The sequence below is a fragment of the Leucoraja erinacea genome, chromosome 17 (assembly GCF_028641065.1).
Source record: "Leucoraja erinacea ecotype New England chromosome 17, Leri_hhj_1, whole genome shotgun sequence".
Classification (NCBI taxonomy): domain Eukaryota; kingdom Metazoa; phylum Chordata; class Chondrichthyes; order Rajiformes; family Rajidae; genus Leucoraja; species Leucoraja erinaceus.
In genome coordinates, this window is record NC_073393.1 from 19578363 (window position 1) to 19595782 (window position 17420).

General features: G+C 43.4%; 1 protein-coding gene across 1 annotated transcript in view; it reads left to right on the forward strand.

Annotated features, from left to right (window-relative positions):
- Positions 1 to 17420, forward strand: part of hydin (HYDIN axonemal central pair apparatus protein) — a 341361-nt gene that overhangs the window by 220232 nt on the left and 103709 nt on the right. The window contains exons 55-62 of the mRNA XM_055648745.1: positions 2623 to 2722; positions 4170 to 4338; positions 7163 to 7401; positions 9639 to 9729; positions 11933 to 12137; positions 14023 to 14258; positions 16374 to 16525; positions 17191 to 17377. Of these exons, the coding sequence (XP_055504720.1) occupies positions 2623 to 2722; positions 4170 to 4338; positions 7163 to 7401; positions 9639 to 9729; positions 11933 to 12137; positions 14023 to 14258; positions 16374 to 16525; positions 17191 to 17377 (1379 nt within the window). The remainder of the gene's footprint in view (positions 1 to 2622; positions 2723 to 4169; positions 4339 to 7162; positions 7402 to 9638; positions 9730 to 11932; positions 12138 to 14022; positions 14259 to 16373; positions 16526 to 17190; positions 17378 to 17420) is intronic.

Genomic DNA, 17420 nt, shown 5'->3' on the forward strand with positions numbered 1-17420 from the left:
GCTTTCTTCACTGCCTGCTGCACCTGCATGCCTACTTTCAATGACTGGTGTACCATGACACCCAGGTCTCGCTGCATCTCCACTTTTCCTAGTCGGCCACCATTTAGATAATAGTCTGCTTTCCTGTTTTTGCCACCAAAATGCATAACCTCACACTTATCCACATTATACTGCATCTGCCAAACATTTGCCCACTCACCCAGCCTATCCAAGTCACCTTGCAGTCTCCTAACATCCTCCTCACAGCTAACACTGCCCCCCAGCTTCGTGTCATCCGCAAACTTGGAGATATTGCCTTCAATTCCCTCATCCAGATCATTAATATGTATTGTAAATAGCTGGGGTCCTAGCACTGAGCCTTGCGGTACCCCACTAGTCACTGCCTGCCATTGTGAAAAGGACCCGTTTACTCCCACTCTTTGCTTCCTGTTTGCCAGCCAGTTCTCTATCCACATCAATACTGAACCCCCAATGCCGTGTGCTTTAAGTTTGCATACTAATCTCTTATGTGGGACCTTGTCGAAAGCCTTCTGGAAGTCCAGATACACCACATCCACTGGTTCTCCCCTATCCACACTACTAGTTACATCCTCGAAAAATTCTATAAGATTCGTCAGACATGATTTACCTTTCGTAAATCCATGCTGACTTTGTCCAATGATTTCACCACTTTCCAAATGTGCTGCTATCCCATCTTTAATAACTGACTCTAGCAGTTAAGAACTCTGTCTAGCTATCTTTTGAAAGCATCCAGAGAACCAGCCTCCACAACCCCCTCGGAGACAGGGAATTCCACAGACTCACAACTCTGTGTGTGAAAACGTTGTTCCTCATCTCCGTTCCAAATGGCTTACCCCTTATTCTTAAACTGTGGTCCCCGGTTCTCGACTATCCCAACATCGGGAACATGTTTCCTGCCTGTAGTGTGTCCAAACCCTTAATAATCTTACATGTTTCAATAAGATCTCCTCTCATCCTTCTAAAGTATACAAGCCCAGCCCGGTTGCAAGGGAAAGTACCAGGAGAGAGGGGGTGGTTTGATTGGGAAGGGATGAATTGTCCAAGGAGTTACTGGCCACATCTAACCATCTCCTCCACTTTCGGCTTTCTGCAGAGACTGCTCCCTCCATAACTCCCTGGTCAATTCATCCCTTCCCACCCAAACCACCCCCTTGCCTGGTACTTTCACTTGCAACTGCAGGAAACGCTACACTTGTCGCTTTACCTCCCCCCTCGACTCTATCCAAGGACCCAAGCAGTCTTTCCACGTGAGGCAGAGGTTCACCTGCACCTCCTCAAACTTCATCTATTGCATCCGCTGTTTTAGGTGTCAACTGCTCTACATCGGTGAGACCAAGCACTTGGCGATCGCTTCGCCCAACACATCCGCTCAGTTCGCATTAACCAACCTGATCTCCTGGTGGCTCAGCACTTCAACTCCCCCTCCCATTGCAAATCCGACCATTCTGTCCTGGGCCTCCTCCATGGCCAGAGTGAGTCCCATCGCAAATTGGAGGAGCAGCACCTCATATTTTGCTTGGGCAGTTTACACCCCAGCGGTATGAACATTGACCTCCAATTTCAGTCCTTGCTTTCTCCCACATCCCCCTCCCCTGCCCAGCTCTCCCTCAGCCCACTGTCTCCGCCTCTTCCTTTCTTCTTCCCGCCTCCCCTCCCCCCCCCCCCCCCCCCCCACCCCACCCTCACATCAGTCTGAAGAAGGGTGTCGACTCGAAATGTCACCTATTCCTTCACTCCATAGATGTTGCCTCACCCGCTGAGTTTCTCCAGCATTTTTGTCTACCTGTACGCCAAGATCCCTCTGCTCTATAACACTCCCCAGGGCCCTACCATTCACAAAAAAGCTCCTGACCTTATTTGCATTAAACTCCATTTAGCCATTCCTCAGCCCACTTGGCCAGCTGATCAGGAGCCTGCTGTATTTCTTTAAGAATTGTTATACTGTTACAATTGAAACTGGGTTGTGACATACAAATTTAAGTGCATGACCAACTTTTAAGGACATGTGATCTGGAAAGTGCAGGAACAGATGCAGAAAGAGCAGCCTGTAGAAGCCATACAATAGTTGGAACTATTAAAACAGAACCATGATACATAGTGAAGTCTCCATTATTTATCTTGAACATAGACTTCAAGGCAACACTAATCATAACAATAACGATTTTCACAATCTACGATACCAGACAGGATATAGAGGAACAGGCGCTTACACACAAGTGGGGTGGAAAATTAAAGTGGCGGCAACGGCAAGCTCAGGGTTGCCCCTGTGGGTTGCTCCCCAAATCATCAGTTTGATTATCCTGCAACACTTACTCATTCAGTCTGAAGAAGGGTCTCGACCCGAAACGTCATCCATTCCTTCTTTCCAGAAATGCTGCCTGTCCCGCTGAGTTCCTTTGTGTCTATGTCTACCTTCAGTCTTCCGTCCAGCTGGAATCCAGACTCAGCCACACGGTAGTTTGTAATGTATCGGCCAGAGGCCATGCACTATTAAACCAACTCCTCATCAGCTTCCTCCACTCCACATACATTTCCATTGCTGCAGCGGTTATGTTGAAGAGATATATATATTAACATCTTATTCTTGATTCTCCAATAAAGGTGCAGATGGCGGGATTGATTTTGGTATCATTAAAGTTATCGATACCGTGAAACAGACTATCACGTTGAAGAACAAAGGAAAATATGAGATTGCATACAGGTACTTTTTCTGTTTCTCCTCAAGTAGTCTGATGATAAATTATAGATCAAAAAGCAGAGTTGCTTCCCTTGGATTTGCCAAAAAGGGATGTTGTATTTGAAATAAAAAATCTCCAGATGATGGAATTCTGAAATAAAAACATTAAATGCATGAAGCACTCAACCACTTAGGCATCTGAGAGAGAAAAACAGTGTTTTAAGTTGAAGACCAGAACCTGAATGTTAACTCCATTCCTCTATCTATGGAATCTTTCTGACCTGCTGAGTGTTTCAAGTCCAGTCGAGTTTATTGGCATATGCACAATAAACCTACGCCATCAGTCTGAAGAAGGAACACGACTGATAACATAATCTGTCATTCCCTCCATAGATGTTGCCTGGCCTGCTGAGTTCCTCCAACATTTTTGTTTGCTTGGGACGTGATTTCAATCCTAGCATCTGCCATTGTCTACAGTTTGCACATTCTCCCTGAGACCGCTTAGATGTGACCGCTGCCTGCCACATCCCAAAGGTGGAGGGGTTTCTAGGTTATTTAGCCACTATAATTTGTCCTTACTGTGTAGTTGAATCATCGAATGTAGAGGGAGTTCCCAGAGACAGTTGCCCACCTCTATATGGATTTGCAAAGAGTGTCTGAAGTTTGCAAGGGTCCCTGTCACGGTTTATTCCAAACAGCTCCATAAGAGATAACTCTATGATTTACGGACTGTTTCCAGGGACGCATTCAGAGACAGACATCAAGTGCTGCTGTAAGATCGTCAACTCGGTGAAAGACACCCTCTGGTCTGCCCGAACTTTGTTGTCCTCCCAGCAGTCTGTCAGGGAATGTTGCCAACTGGCCCGCTCCAGACTGCAGGAGTACATGCTGAGGGAAGCACTGAAGCTTGGCGCAGCCAAGGCTCTGTGGGGGAGCAAACAGTCTAGGGTCCTTCTGATGCTGGGCATTGGGGGAGCAGGGTGTGGTGGAGATGCCCCTCAAATATGGGAAGGGTGTTCATGCCAGAGGGCCACATAAGTGGCAAGGGTGTGGGGTAAAATTGTGTAATTTGTGTAAACACAATGCATAGCTGATAATGTTAGAAGAATTGTTCACAGTTCCTGTATTGCACATATTTTTTACTTGAATAAAGTTTGTTTTTATTATAAAAAAAGAAACATAGAAGGAATAAAAAATAGGATCAATGTAGAATTAATGTAAATGGGTGTTTGATGGTTAGCAAGGGCCAACTCCTGTGGTAGGATGGGAAGCAGCTGTGAAAAATGGAATGAATATTCGTGGAATTGGGAGTGAACACGAGAATCACAGAGGGAACAGTCCCACTAAACAGATGGGTGAGGAGATATGTCCTCTGGATGCATTACTGTGAATTCAAAGGATTACATTCCGCTTACATTTTTATGTCAGTTACTTTGTTAAAGCTTGTAAAAGTTAAATTTTTTCTTGCCAGATTTCAACTCCAATCCACAAAGCGCGACATGCCAGATGTGAATTCTCTATTCACCATTCAGCCGAATAAAGGGTCTCTGGCTCCGAATGATCGTGCCAGTCATATCTACATAATTTTCCGCAGCAGCATAAGCACACACATCAAGGATGAGCCTATTCTACGCTGCCAGGTTAGATCAAATAGTTGTTTCCAGGTAATTCCCACTACAGGTACTTGTATTTCAGTCTTTTTCGCTAGCTGCATTTTCCAATCAAGCAGGTGTCCAGGTAACATGCAAATTAAAATATGCTGATTTCCTTTTTGCTCTTTGAATATTACCCAATTTTTTGCACAACTTTTCCCAACTCATATCAGTTGACAATAACTTGATATAACACATACTACTCATTACCGAATATATTTTCTCTCATCTTTACCTGGTATTAAGAACATAGAACAGCACAGGACAGGAACAGCACAGGACAGGACAGGACTGAGCACAACACAGGCCCCCAATATCTCTGTTGAATAAAATGCCAAATTAACCTATTCCCTTCTGCCTGCATGTGATTCGTATCCCTCCATTCCCTTATACTTATCTAAATCACTCTTAAATGCTACTGTCTTATCTACTTCCTCCACCACCTCTGGTGAGGTGTTACAGGCATGCTCCACTCACTGTGTAAAAAAAACTTGCCCCGCACATTTTTAAACTTCCTTCCCTCTCACCTTCAAGCTATATCCTCTTGTATTTGATATTTACCCTAGGGTAAAGGCTCTGACTATATTCCCTATCTATGCTTCTCATAATTTTGTAAACTTCTAACAGGTCTCCCCTCAGTCTCCAACTCTCCAAACAAACCATTTCACGTTTCTTCAGCCATTCCAATACCCTCTAACCCAGGGTGGCATTTTGGTAAACATCATCTGCACCCTCTGCAATGTCTCCACATTTTTCCTGTAATGGGACAAAAAAAACTTACACACAGTAATCTAAATGTGGCCCAACCAAAGTCTTATTTAACTGTATCATGACTACCTGACTAATACTCAATGCCCTGACTGACAAATGCAAGCATTCCATATCCCTTTTAACCACGCTCCCTACTTGTGTTACTACTTTCCGTGAGCTACGGACTTACACCCCATGATCCATATGTACATCAATGCTGTTCAGGGTCCTGCAAATAACCTAAACTTTCCCCTTATATTTGACTTTCCAAAGTGCAAGACTTTGAAGCTGGTACAACTTGCTTCAAAGTCGCCTTGTGGAGCCTCATTGTCTGCACTCGTTCTCACATAGCATACAGGTAACAATGGCGTGTTTCCTTTATCATCATTACTTTTTTGCATATCTTTAATCAATTTGATCTATATCTATCTACATCACTGTCTATATCTATCGTTTCCCTTTCCCTTGACTCAATCTGAAGAAGGGTCTCGACCCGAAACGTCACCAATTCCTTTTCTCCAGAGATGCTGCCTGACCCGCTGATTTACTCCCAACATTTTGTGTCTATCTCCGGTTTAAATCAGCATCTGCAGTTCCTTCCTACACACTTCATCCGACTTGGTGATGGCTGGTTTCCAGCATTCACATTTTACAATCTCCCCCCCCCCCCCCGATACACTTTGATTCCCTTTTGTTCTTCAAATGGAGAAGGTATTGCAAGAGTAAAAAAAGTCAAGATTTAGAGCATGTTCCTGTGTAGTAGGGTAACACCTATACATTGGTGGTTTTCTTTACCTCTTGCAACTGCTGCAAATCATAGACATAGGATAGATAAGGTGCAGAAATATCTACATGTTGCTAGGACTGGATGGCTTGAGATATAATAAGCAATTATTAAGGTTGGCCCTTATTTCCTGGAGCGAAAGGAGGCTGAGGAGTAATGTTATAGAGGTTTATAAACTTATGGCCGCATAGATAAGGTTCACAGTGTTTTCCCAGAATAGTAGAGTCTAAAACTAGAGGACATGGATCTTAAGTTGAGGGGAAAGATTTAAAGAGGACCCAGGGTGCATGTTTTTTTTCACAGAGAGGGTGATGGGTATATGGAACAAGCTGCCAAATGGAGTTTGAGAGGCGGGTACAATTATAATGTTTAAAAGACATTTGGTCAGGTATGTGGATAGGGAAATATTTGAAGGGATGTGGGCCAAAAGCAGGCTGATGGGATTAGTGTTGGTTGGCGTTTTAGTTTTAGAGTTACTGCGCAGAAACAGGTCCTTCTGCCCTCCGAGTCCGTGCCGACCAGCGATCCCCACACATTAACACGATCCTACACACACTAGGGACAATTTACATTTTAGCAAGCCAATTGATCCTACAAACCTGTACATCTTTGGAGTGTGGGAGGAAACCGAAGATCTTGGAGAAAACCCAGGCAGGTCACGGGGAGAACGTACAAACTCTGCACAGACAAGCACCCATGGTCAGGATAAAACCTGGCGCAGTTAGGCAGCAACTCTACCGCTGTTCACACTGCCGCCCCCTACCAATGCGCCACCATGCCGCATGATCAGAAGGAGCACGTTGAATTGAAGATCATATAATAAATAAATCTATGAATTATGTAAGAGTCATAGATTAATGTGTTATTCTATGAATTCAGGAACCCTGAACCTGATTACCAGAAAATGACCAGGTGCGCAATCTTTGTGAACTAATTATGCCCTCCCTTTCCAAATACCTCCAGTGCCGAGTAGTTTGGCCTTGGTTGCTATCAATTTACGCTTGGGACCATAGATAGAACTGAAGAGCTTCACATCTGTCCAGCCATGCTGTATAATGATTGGTACTGCCCACTTTTGCAGGTATTTCATTGAACAAGATATGCTGAAGCTCCTCCGGGTTTGTCACCTTGCTGTTAATTTTACTCTTTTTTAAGGGAATCTTCATATCTCTTGGCTGGATTTCATTTGGATTTATACAGTTAGTGGTCCATAAAACTAACTGAATGAGGGATGTTTGTTTGGACCATCAATACATTATCTTCTCTTAATGACTACAGGTGATTGAACCCACCTTGGCTGAAGGAGGAGAGGTCATTGCCAGCATTCCAGTGAAAATCTCCGTCCGTGCTGTCTTCAGTACATATCGGATGCTGCCTACCAGGGAGCTCAACTTTGGCACTGTGCTGGTTGGTGGCCGAAGGAACCGCACCTTCACTCTTGAAAACACTGGCGAATTTGAGTTCAAGTACTACATCTTTAAAATGCCCATCATGGCGTCACACCAGGGAAAGAAGAGGTATGGAAAGTCCCTTCCGATTATTCCTCAACTACAATTTGGTGGAGGTGCTTTCAGTTCCATCAGTCTTTGCTCTGTTTACGATTTCTTCCAGGAGAATTTCTCACTCTTGCGATATCATAACAGCTTTTAATGCCCCTGGATTTGGAGAGGAGGATCCTGGCTCAGATATCCCACCCCTAGTCACTCTCCAGTAACTCCCACGTCTTGGCGTTAGCTGAGGAGTTGCAAAGAAACCTAAATTTGGGGTCATTTTGTGCACTGGCCAGAAGGATGGATTTCTGGTTTACGCTTAGTCTATGCTTTACTTTGGTTACTGATGCAAGGTTTTGACCCGAAGCGTGAACAGTTCCTTCCCCTCCCCACCTCTCAAAGACACTGCTTAACCTGTTGACTTCCTCCACAAGATTGGTTGTTGCTCTACCCTCAGGTATGAGGAACCATCCACCAACCAGAAATGTTCACCATCCACCAACCAGAAGTTCAGAATGCACAGTTCTGTTCTGTCATACAAAATGCTTCTGATTTTATGCTTAACAGACCACTGGGCACAAAGCAGGAGCAGTGTCTTGACTACTGCCATTGGAGTGAGTTCTGCTTTTATTATTAGTGGTATGCTCCAATTCCTACCACATAAATGACTTTGCACAGATAGGAATTCTCCATCTTCTGTGCCTTAACTCCAAAGGCTCCTGTCATCCATACCAGTGTGATATTTCTCCGATTCCTGCGATAACCATTCTGCTACCTCTCTGTAGAGTTGTCAAATGAACTCGAGTTATTGTCAAATTAGGAGCATTAATGTATTCCATCTAGCTTCCCAGAACACATTACCAAAACCTATAACTCAGTTTACACCACATTTCTAGTATTGGGAGAGAGAAAATTTGATTTCATGTGCTACATATTTTCTCCTCACATTGCCTGTTTAAAATTGCTTAGAATGCACAGTGTGTAAACAAACCATCTAGCCAAACTGGTCCATGCCAAAATACTGCTTCTGTCCACCAGCTGTGTATTTCACTCATCCAATTTCAGGGAACTGGTAGGAGAACTGGAGATGGTGTTAGGAAAGAAAAGAGTTGATACGATTTGGGAACACTGTCTATAAGGGCTTCAATAACAGCCCTCTGTTTCTTCTTTGACCACAGCCAAAGCCCTCCATTTCTTCCTCGACCACAGAACCAGCCAATTTTCCTCTACCAACACTCTCCTTTGCCTAGCAGAGCTGGTCCTTACTCTCAACAACTTCTCCTTCGACTACTCCCACTTCCTCCAAAACCCAGACATAGCCTCTTTGTAGGATACGTCAAACTATCCCTATTTCAGGCGTACACTGGCCCTATCCTAGAACTCTATCTCAGCTACAATGACGACTACAACGGTGCAGTCTCCTGCACACAAGCAGAACTCATTGGCTTCACTGACTTGACAACTAATTTCCATCCTGTACTCAAATTCACTTGGAACATCTACTGGACAACACCTCCTTCCACTTTCTTGATCTCACCATCTCCATCACAAGAGATAGACTATCGACTGATGTCTATTATAAACCTACTGAATCTCACAACTATCTAGACTACACTTCTTTCCACCCTGCCTTGGAGGAACAGTACCTCATATTTCATTTAGGCAACTTACAACCCAACGATATGAACACTCTAACTTCAAGTTACCCTTGCATCCCCTCTCTTTCCGTCCCTCCCCCACCCTAGTTGTTGTACTAGTTTCACTGGCTTGCTGGTGAGTTTCATTGTCTATGTATATCTCGTTTTCACCAAGCCCACAGCTAACAATGGGCTGCTTCCTTGATCATCGTTACTTTTTTGCATACAGTATCTTTTATTTCCATGTTTTATTTTGGTCTCTATCGCTGTCTATATCTCTCGTGCCTCTTTCCCCTGACTCTCAGTCTGAAGAAACGTCTTGACCAAAATGTCACCCATTCCTTCTGTCCAGAGATGCTCCCTGTCCCGCTGAGTTACTCCAGCATTTTGTGTCTATCTTCGGTGTAAACCAGCATCTTCAGTTGCTTCCTACACAACTTTTGAAAGAGATGGGGATAATGTTGAGAGGAATATGGTTGTTTGGCCATAGGGAAAGAGCAGTAAGAGTAAAATGAATGGTACTGGTACAAGAACAAGGTGTAGAATTAATTTATGTTGTGTTGCAATTCAGGATAACTTGGTATGTTGCAAACCTCTTCAGTTAACTTTTTTTTCTGGATTTCACAGTGTCGCTAGCTCCAAACTTACAAAGTCCCAGGACAGATCGAGCTCCATGAGATCTAATGGAGCTCCTAAGCAGAAAGAGCAAACGCCTCAGGTGAGCCGGGCGCCCTGTGCAGAAGATCTAATTGTCGGGTGGTGGGAGAGTGTTTTCCATTAATTGAACTTAAGACGTGCAATGTTCCTGATCTTGGCATGAAAGCAGAATGCTGAAATTCAACAGGGCAGGTGGTACCCTGGAAGCAAACAAGAACAGTTTATGTTTTTTGCCAGTTGGGCTTTCATGGTTAAACACATCAGGGTATAATAGTTGAGCAGCAACAGGATGGGAGAAAGGTATAACCACTGACAATGACAGTTGGCATCAGGATCAGGAAGTGGTTTCTTACCAGCTGCTTGGGGGGGAATTGCACCATGGGAGCAAGAAGCAGGCTTCATGCTGAAGATAAGATGGCGGGGGATAAGAAAGTAAATAAAGGACTTGGTTGCAGCATAATTGAGCCTTGTACAATCGTGCTGAGGAGCCTCTATCACAGGCAGTTGCAGCGAGTTACACTACATTTTTAGTTTTCCACAGCTCGGATGGTTTCTGGATTCCTGATGATCAACTTCACTAAATTCCCATACAATGTCAGAACCTTTTGCCCAGGGTGGAAATATCCAATACCATAGCTATAAGGTGAGAGGGGAAAAGTTTAATGGAGATGTGTGGGGCAAGTCTTTAACACAGAGAGTGGTGGGGGACTGGAATGCATTGCCAGGGTTGGTGGTGGAGGCACATACAATAGTGGTGCTTTTAGATAAGTACATTGAAGTGCAAGGGATAGTGGGGTATGGATCATGTACAAGCAGATGAAATTAGTTTAACTTGACATCATGTGTGGCACAAGCACCCTGACCCAAAGGGCCCATTCCTCTTCTGTACAATTCTATATTCTGATGAGAGGGGTATTTTATGGAACAGATTGAGCAGAATATGCTCTCCATAGTTGCAAGGAATGTGAAGTGAAGCATGATATATTGAGAGAGCTTGGTGGGGTAGATGTTTTTAGAATGTTTCCCTGCTTGATGGATCGAGAACTCAGATTTGTATTCAGATTCACATTAGTCTATTGTCATAAAGAGTGCATTGAAATTCCTTGTTCTCATGAAGCTCACAGAGTAAATCATATACACAGTAATGAGAGATACGACAATAAATGCAACAGCAAAGCACCAGAATGGAGCTAATGAAGTAGTGCAAAATAATATGACAGTGCATAAATGGAATGAACAAATGAATAGAGGCAGCACCTCTGGGCAGGGGGCTGAACAGAGGTAATTGGTTAAAATGACTGATAGCAGTGGGAGGAAATTGTTCTTAAGTTTGGACATCTGGTCTTTCAAGCTCCCAGAAGATAGAACTCCGACAATCACTTTAGATAAGGAGTTATTTTTTTCAGGACCGGGATGAGGTTTTTTTTTCCTCAAAGGGTTGTGAATCTTTGGAATTCTCTTTCCCAGAGAGATAATAATGACAAATTGTTAAATATATTCAGTGTTATTATGGATGTATAGATTTTTGTACAATGAAGGAATCTAGGATACAGGAGATCTGACAAGATAATGGAATTAAGCTTGAAGACCAGATCAGCCATGATGTTATTAAATGGTTGAGTAGGTATGCTCTACTTCTCCTCCTCTTGCTAATATTGCTACACCTACGCACTCTGTCACCCTGAGCTGTTGCAGTATATGTGCTATAAGTGTTATGAGCTGTATGTGAATACATTTGTTCAGCAGCTCTACAAGGAAGCACATCATCCTTTATTCATTGTCAATGACTGAAATTATTACTTTCTGTGCCCAATTGTTTTGTGAAAGGAACTTCACCCCAAATGTCCTGCACTGGTTTAAGTTATAAAATACCATTCAGCCTAACTCCTCCATGCTGACCAAGATACGTTCCTGAACTAGTACCATTTGCCTGCATTTGGTCCCTCCCCTTCCAAACTTATCCTATCCCTGTACCTGTCCATCTGTTTATTAAACATTACTATTGTAGCCACCTCTGACACTTTCTCTGGCAGATCGATCCATATTCCCAATAAACTCTGTGGGGAAAAACTTGCCCTCAGGTCACCTTTAAATCTTTCTCATCTATCTTTAAGATTATGGCTCAGCACGTTCTTAATAGATGCTGGAGATGGTATTGCAACTGAACCTGTAAGTGATTATCATATCCCTGTGATGAACTGTGCCATGTTGTTCTGAGTCAGTTGTGTGCTTTAGTTTCCGTTTCTCTGCTGTCTTCCATGCAGGCACGTTTGACTATTGGAATATTCACAGTTTTCCCTGGTTACGGATTAGTGCCTCCTGGAGGACAATTGGTCATCACAGTGGAAAGCTCTGGAGACCAGATCGGGAGGCATGAAGAGGTCTTGAACATTGATGTTATTGACCGGGACCCGAAAGACAATCCAACTGGTATCCCATACTGGATGATCATCGAATGTTGTGCACCAAGTATGTTCAAACAGACCAAAGCTCAGTCACAAATTACAAATAAATCTAGCATTTATGAAATCAAATGGCGTTGGTCGTTTAAGCTGGTAAGGAGAGACGTTGACTAAGGCCAAAAAAAATGTAAAGATATCTTTTGAACAGTGCGTTGATGAGGGTGAAAGTGATTGAGTTGTGTTGGGAGAGAATTTGAAAGCTAAGGTCTTTGGTAGCCAAGACCATGGAACCTGTGGCGGATGAAGAAAAACCGAGACACACACAGATCCCAGACTGAATGATCAGAGAGTGTTGGGAACAGATTCTGGAGAGAGAGATTGGTGAATTTGTTTGGGAGCCTTTAAAATACTGAGCTTCCTACCTTGGCCCCATGAACTTTGTTGATATTCATCACAATCTATAAGGCTTGTCAGGGGTGAATTGGAATACTCTCCATTTCCCTGGATGAGTGGTGCTTCAACGCCACTCAAGGAGCTCAACACCATATAGGATGTAGCAGCCCATTTGATAGACACCTCTTCCATAACAATTCCCTCACTCTGCAACTGATGCAGCAATTTGTACCATCTACAGAATGCCCTACAGCAACCCACCAAGACTCACTGTATGTCATGTTGTTGCTTGTGGGCGGAGCACCAAGGCAAATTCCTTGTATGTGAAACTTACTAAGAAGCACTTTCCAAACTCACCACCTCTACCAGCTGTAAGGACAAGGACAGCAAAAACATGGGGAACACCTACATCTTGATGTTACCCTCCAAGCCACACATCATACTGAACTGGAAATATATCACTAAGGCCACTGTCACTCGGTCAAAATTCTGTAACTATCTTCTGAACAACATTGTGGTAGCCCCACCTCTGAAGATATGCACCAATTCACAGCACGGGTCACTACCACCTTCTCAGGGACAATTAAAGATGCGTAATTAAATACCAGCTAAGTCTGAATTAAAAATCCATTGTTTGTTTTCTATGCTGGAGATGAGTATGTTGCAGTTTCTATGATTGGGTCTCACTGATGTTCATTGTCCTGGAATCCAGTAGTAATTATGTGGGATAAGGCTGCTCCATCTCTGTCATTCTGCCTTCTGCTGGATGTGTGCAAGTGAAGTTACAGAGGCAAGTGGAATGTTTGCTTTCAATTCAAGGTAGCTAAAAATACAATGTGTTGAAAATATTGCTACTTTTAGAGAAAACTGTTTAGTATGCATCATAAGTTCATTTCCAGGCTCTGCAATTTAGTTAGAATACATTGGCCTTTGAGATAATGCAGGGTCAACCACAAAACTGGAGGCACATCAGACTCCATAAGTCTGAAGAAGCATTTGATCCATCCATGTGACAAATCTATGATAACAGTTTATTATCTAATGGAATCCTGGACCACATGGTCTACTATTCCTGCATCCATTCCTATGTCCCCTCTCGTGTATCTCTGCACCGTCTTCTGTGCTATTCAGCCCCTCTCCTTTCTGCCTGTCTCTCATGATCAGATTGCCTCTTTTTCAATGCCACTTTCTAGTTTGTACCAAATAATCTTTATATTTTCTAACATTTTGTGAAATGTCCAGCAGATTACAGACCACAAAAATATGCAATTTACTGGAGTATGTTCTGTAATAGAAGGATTGGCGATGATCTTATCCCATTTGAAAAAAAGTTGGATTGAATTTGCTTGGGCCTTTCCTTTCAGACAGGTCCGATGATTTTCTGGCTTGAACTACAGTTTAGAAATGTCTACTGAGAGAAGGATATTGGTCTTGAACAATGCAAACATTAGGTTTAACCACCTCATTCCTGAGGAGATTTTTGTTGTCATTCTTACCCTATGCAAAACCTTGGGGATTTTTCTTTCATCATGTGTAATCAGTTGCATTTGCTTATCTAGATATTGTGGTGGATGACATTCCTTCCATCTTTGAGGAACATTTCATTTGCCAAAACATCAATCTTCACCAATGCTTGCAGACCGTGCAGACCAGTGGAATCTACATAGAGGATGAAAAGAAATTTCTCTTCCATAACGTTTATGTTGGAGATCAGGCTGAAGCCCGTTTCAGGATCATCAACGTAGGCAAAGTCAACGCGGATGTAGTAGTGTCCGTCAAGCCAATATCTAACAAGGTAAAGACTTACCAAAAGTAGTGATTGTGACTTACCAAAAGTAATGTTGTACTTATTGGAGAGTAAGACTTTTTCACTGTCCTTTACACAGAAAATATTCTTATAGAGATGTTATAGAGGTGTATAAAATCATGAGAAGAATAGATTGGGTAGATGCACAGAGCCTCTTGCCCAGAGTAGGGGAATCGAGGACCGGAGGACATAGGTTTAAGGTGAAGGGGAAAAAATTTAACAGGAATATGAGAGGTAAATGTTTCACACAAAGGTTTGGAACGAGCTGCCAGAGGAGGTGGTTGAGGCAGGGACTATTGGCACATTAAAGGAACAATTAGACATGTACATGGATAGGATAGGTTTAGAGGAATATGGGCCACAGGCAGGTGGGACTAGTGTAGCTGGAAGATGTTGGCCAGAGTGGGTAAGTTGGGCCAATGGGCCTGTTTCCACACTGTCTGACTATGACTCTATGTTCATGTTATAGGAGCAGAATTGGGCCAATTGGCCCACCAAATCCACTTTGCCATTCAATCATGTCTGATGTATCTTTCCCTCTCAACCCCATTCTCTTGCCTTTTCCCCATAATCCCTAACACCTGTGCTAATCAAGAATCTATCAAACTCCACCTTAAAAATATCCACTGGCTTGGCCTCCACAACCTTCTGTGGCAATAAATTCCACAGATTTACCACCCTCTGACAAGAGAAATTCCTCCTCATCTCCTTCCCAAAGGTGTGTCTTTTTATACTGAGGCTATGGCCTCTGGTCCTAAACTCTCCCACTAATGGAAACATCCTCTCCACATCCACTATCCAGGCCTTTCGATATTTGGTAAGTTTCAATGGTCCTCCCTCACTAATCTTCTAATCATCAGTGAGTACAGACCCAGTGCTGTCAAATGCTCATCATATGTTCACCCAATCATTCCTGGGATCTTTGTGGTAAACCTCCTCTGGACTCTCCAACGCCAGCACATCCTTCCTCTGATACAGGTGCCCACATCTACTCGCAGTACTCCAGATGCAGTTTGGCCAGTGCCTTATAAAGACTCAGCATTGCATCCCTGATTTTATATTCTATCCCTTTCAAAATAAATGCCAGCATTGCGTTCACCTTCCTTGCTACAAATTTGACTTGCAAATTAACTTTTTGTGAATCCTGCACCAGTACTCGCAAGTCTCTTTGCACCTCGGATTTTGGAATGCTCTCCCCATTTGGAAAATAGTCTACGCCTTTATTCCTACTATCAAAATGCATGACTCCACACTTTGCTATCTCGTATTCCATCTGCCACTTCTTTGCCCACTCCCCCAACCTGTCCATATCCTTCTGCAGACAGTCCTGGCTTTCTCTCCGCTACCTGCCCCTCCACCTATCTTCGTATCATCTGCAAACTTGGCCACAAAGCCTTCGATTCCCTTATCCAAATCATTGATACACAACGTGAAGAGTAGCGACCCCTGCAGAACACCAAGTTACTGGCAGCCAACCAGAAAAAGGCCCCTTTATTGCCACTCTTTGCCTTCTGCCTCACGTGCAGCACCTTATCAAAGGTCTTCTGAAAATCCAGATTAACCACATCCACTGACTATCCTTTATCTATCATGCTATTTACTTCCTCAAAGAATTCCAACAGGTTCGGCAGACAAGATCTTCCTTTCACAAAAACCATTCCAACTTCGGCCTGTTTTATCATGAGCTTCTATGTACTCAGAAACCTCATCCTTGATAATGGGCTCTCAAATCTTACTGACCACTGAAGTCAGGCTAACAGGTCTATAGTTTCCACTCTTCTGCTTCGCTCCCTTCATTCCATATACTCACCTTCCTGTATAGAAAAACCTGCTCTTAACTCTTTTCCCCCCTCTCACCTTGAAGATATACCGTCTAGTTTTGGATTTCATTACCCTGGGAAAAGGTCTCTGACCTTATTTATGCCCTCATGATTTTCTGAACCTCCATAAAGTCACCCCTCAACTGCCTATGTCCCAGGCAAAATAGTCCCAGCCCCGAGGTCTTTAGCTCCAATGTTTAGAGTTGCAACAGTTCATTTAATATTTATAATACATTTTATTTATGACAATTTGAAGTCCAAAATGTTTTGTTTTTGTTTGCAGATAGCAGCTCGGATTGTTGATATTTTTGAAGTGGAGCCTACCCGACTGAATGTCCCCAGTTATGGTCATAAATTTGTAGTGGTCAGGTTCACTCCTCCAACAATGCAGACTTATCAGTGTCTATTTGAAGCTATTGTGGAAGCAACATCTGGGTATGCCATCATTGAACAGAAATTACATAGTGTGGCATCAGCAAAGATGCCTGGTTGATAATGACTACACCGTGGTAAGGTGAAGTCACATGAAACTGCTTATTTATACTGAGTCCGACAATGACGAGAAGAAACTGGCAATCCCGGGCATATCCCGATGGCCCAGTCTTGGACTAACTAGCAATCTCAGGCTTTCCCTGGCAAAAAAGTCTTTGTTCCTCATGTGGGACTCACAGTCCCTTGTTGTCTTTGGGTAGGTGAGCAGGACGTGAGGGTCTTGGGCTTGTCCCAATAGCTCAGTCTTGACTTAATAAAGGATACACTGGCAGTGTGGTGCTTGTCCTGGCAGCCCAGTCTTTCTAAAGACTGCAAAGGGAAACAAAGCAAGTCTGACCCTCCCCTCCCTTCCCTTCCTCCCCTCCCCTTCACACCCCACCCCACCCCACCCCTCCTCTCCTCTCCTCTCCTTTCCTCTCTTCTCCCCTCTTATCTTCTCCTCACATCCTCTCCCATCCTCTCCCCTCCCTTCCCCTCCTCTCACCTCCTTTCCCCTCCCCATCCACTTCCCCCCAAAAATTATGATATTAAAGAGAGTAAAAAAAAGAGAAATCTGAATGTATTTTCCAATTGAAAAATTGCATCCTCTTACCATCCTTCTTTTGTAGTTTACCGAAGAGCAAATCGCTGGCGTTTGATATTGTTGGGGATGGCAACCTGCCAAGGATTAATATCCTTCGGCCTCTTCTGCGTAATACGATAGGACATCCTTTGCTTATATACTCACGTTTACTGTTGGGTCAAACACAGAAGCTACCCATTGTCCTGAAAAATGATGGTACTTTACCTGCAAAGGTAAATAGTGAACTCCCCGATTGAATATTCAGTGGTAAAGCAC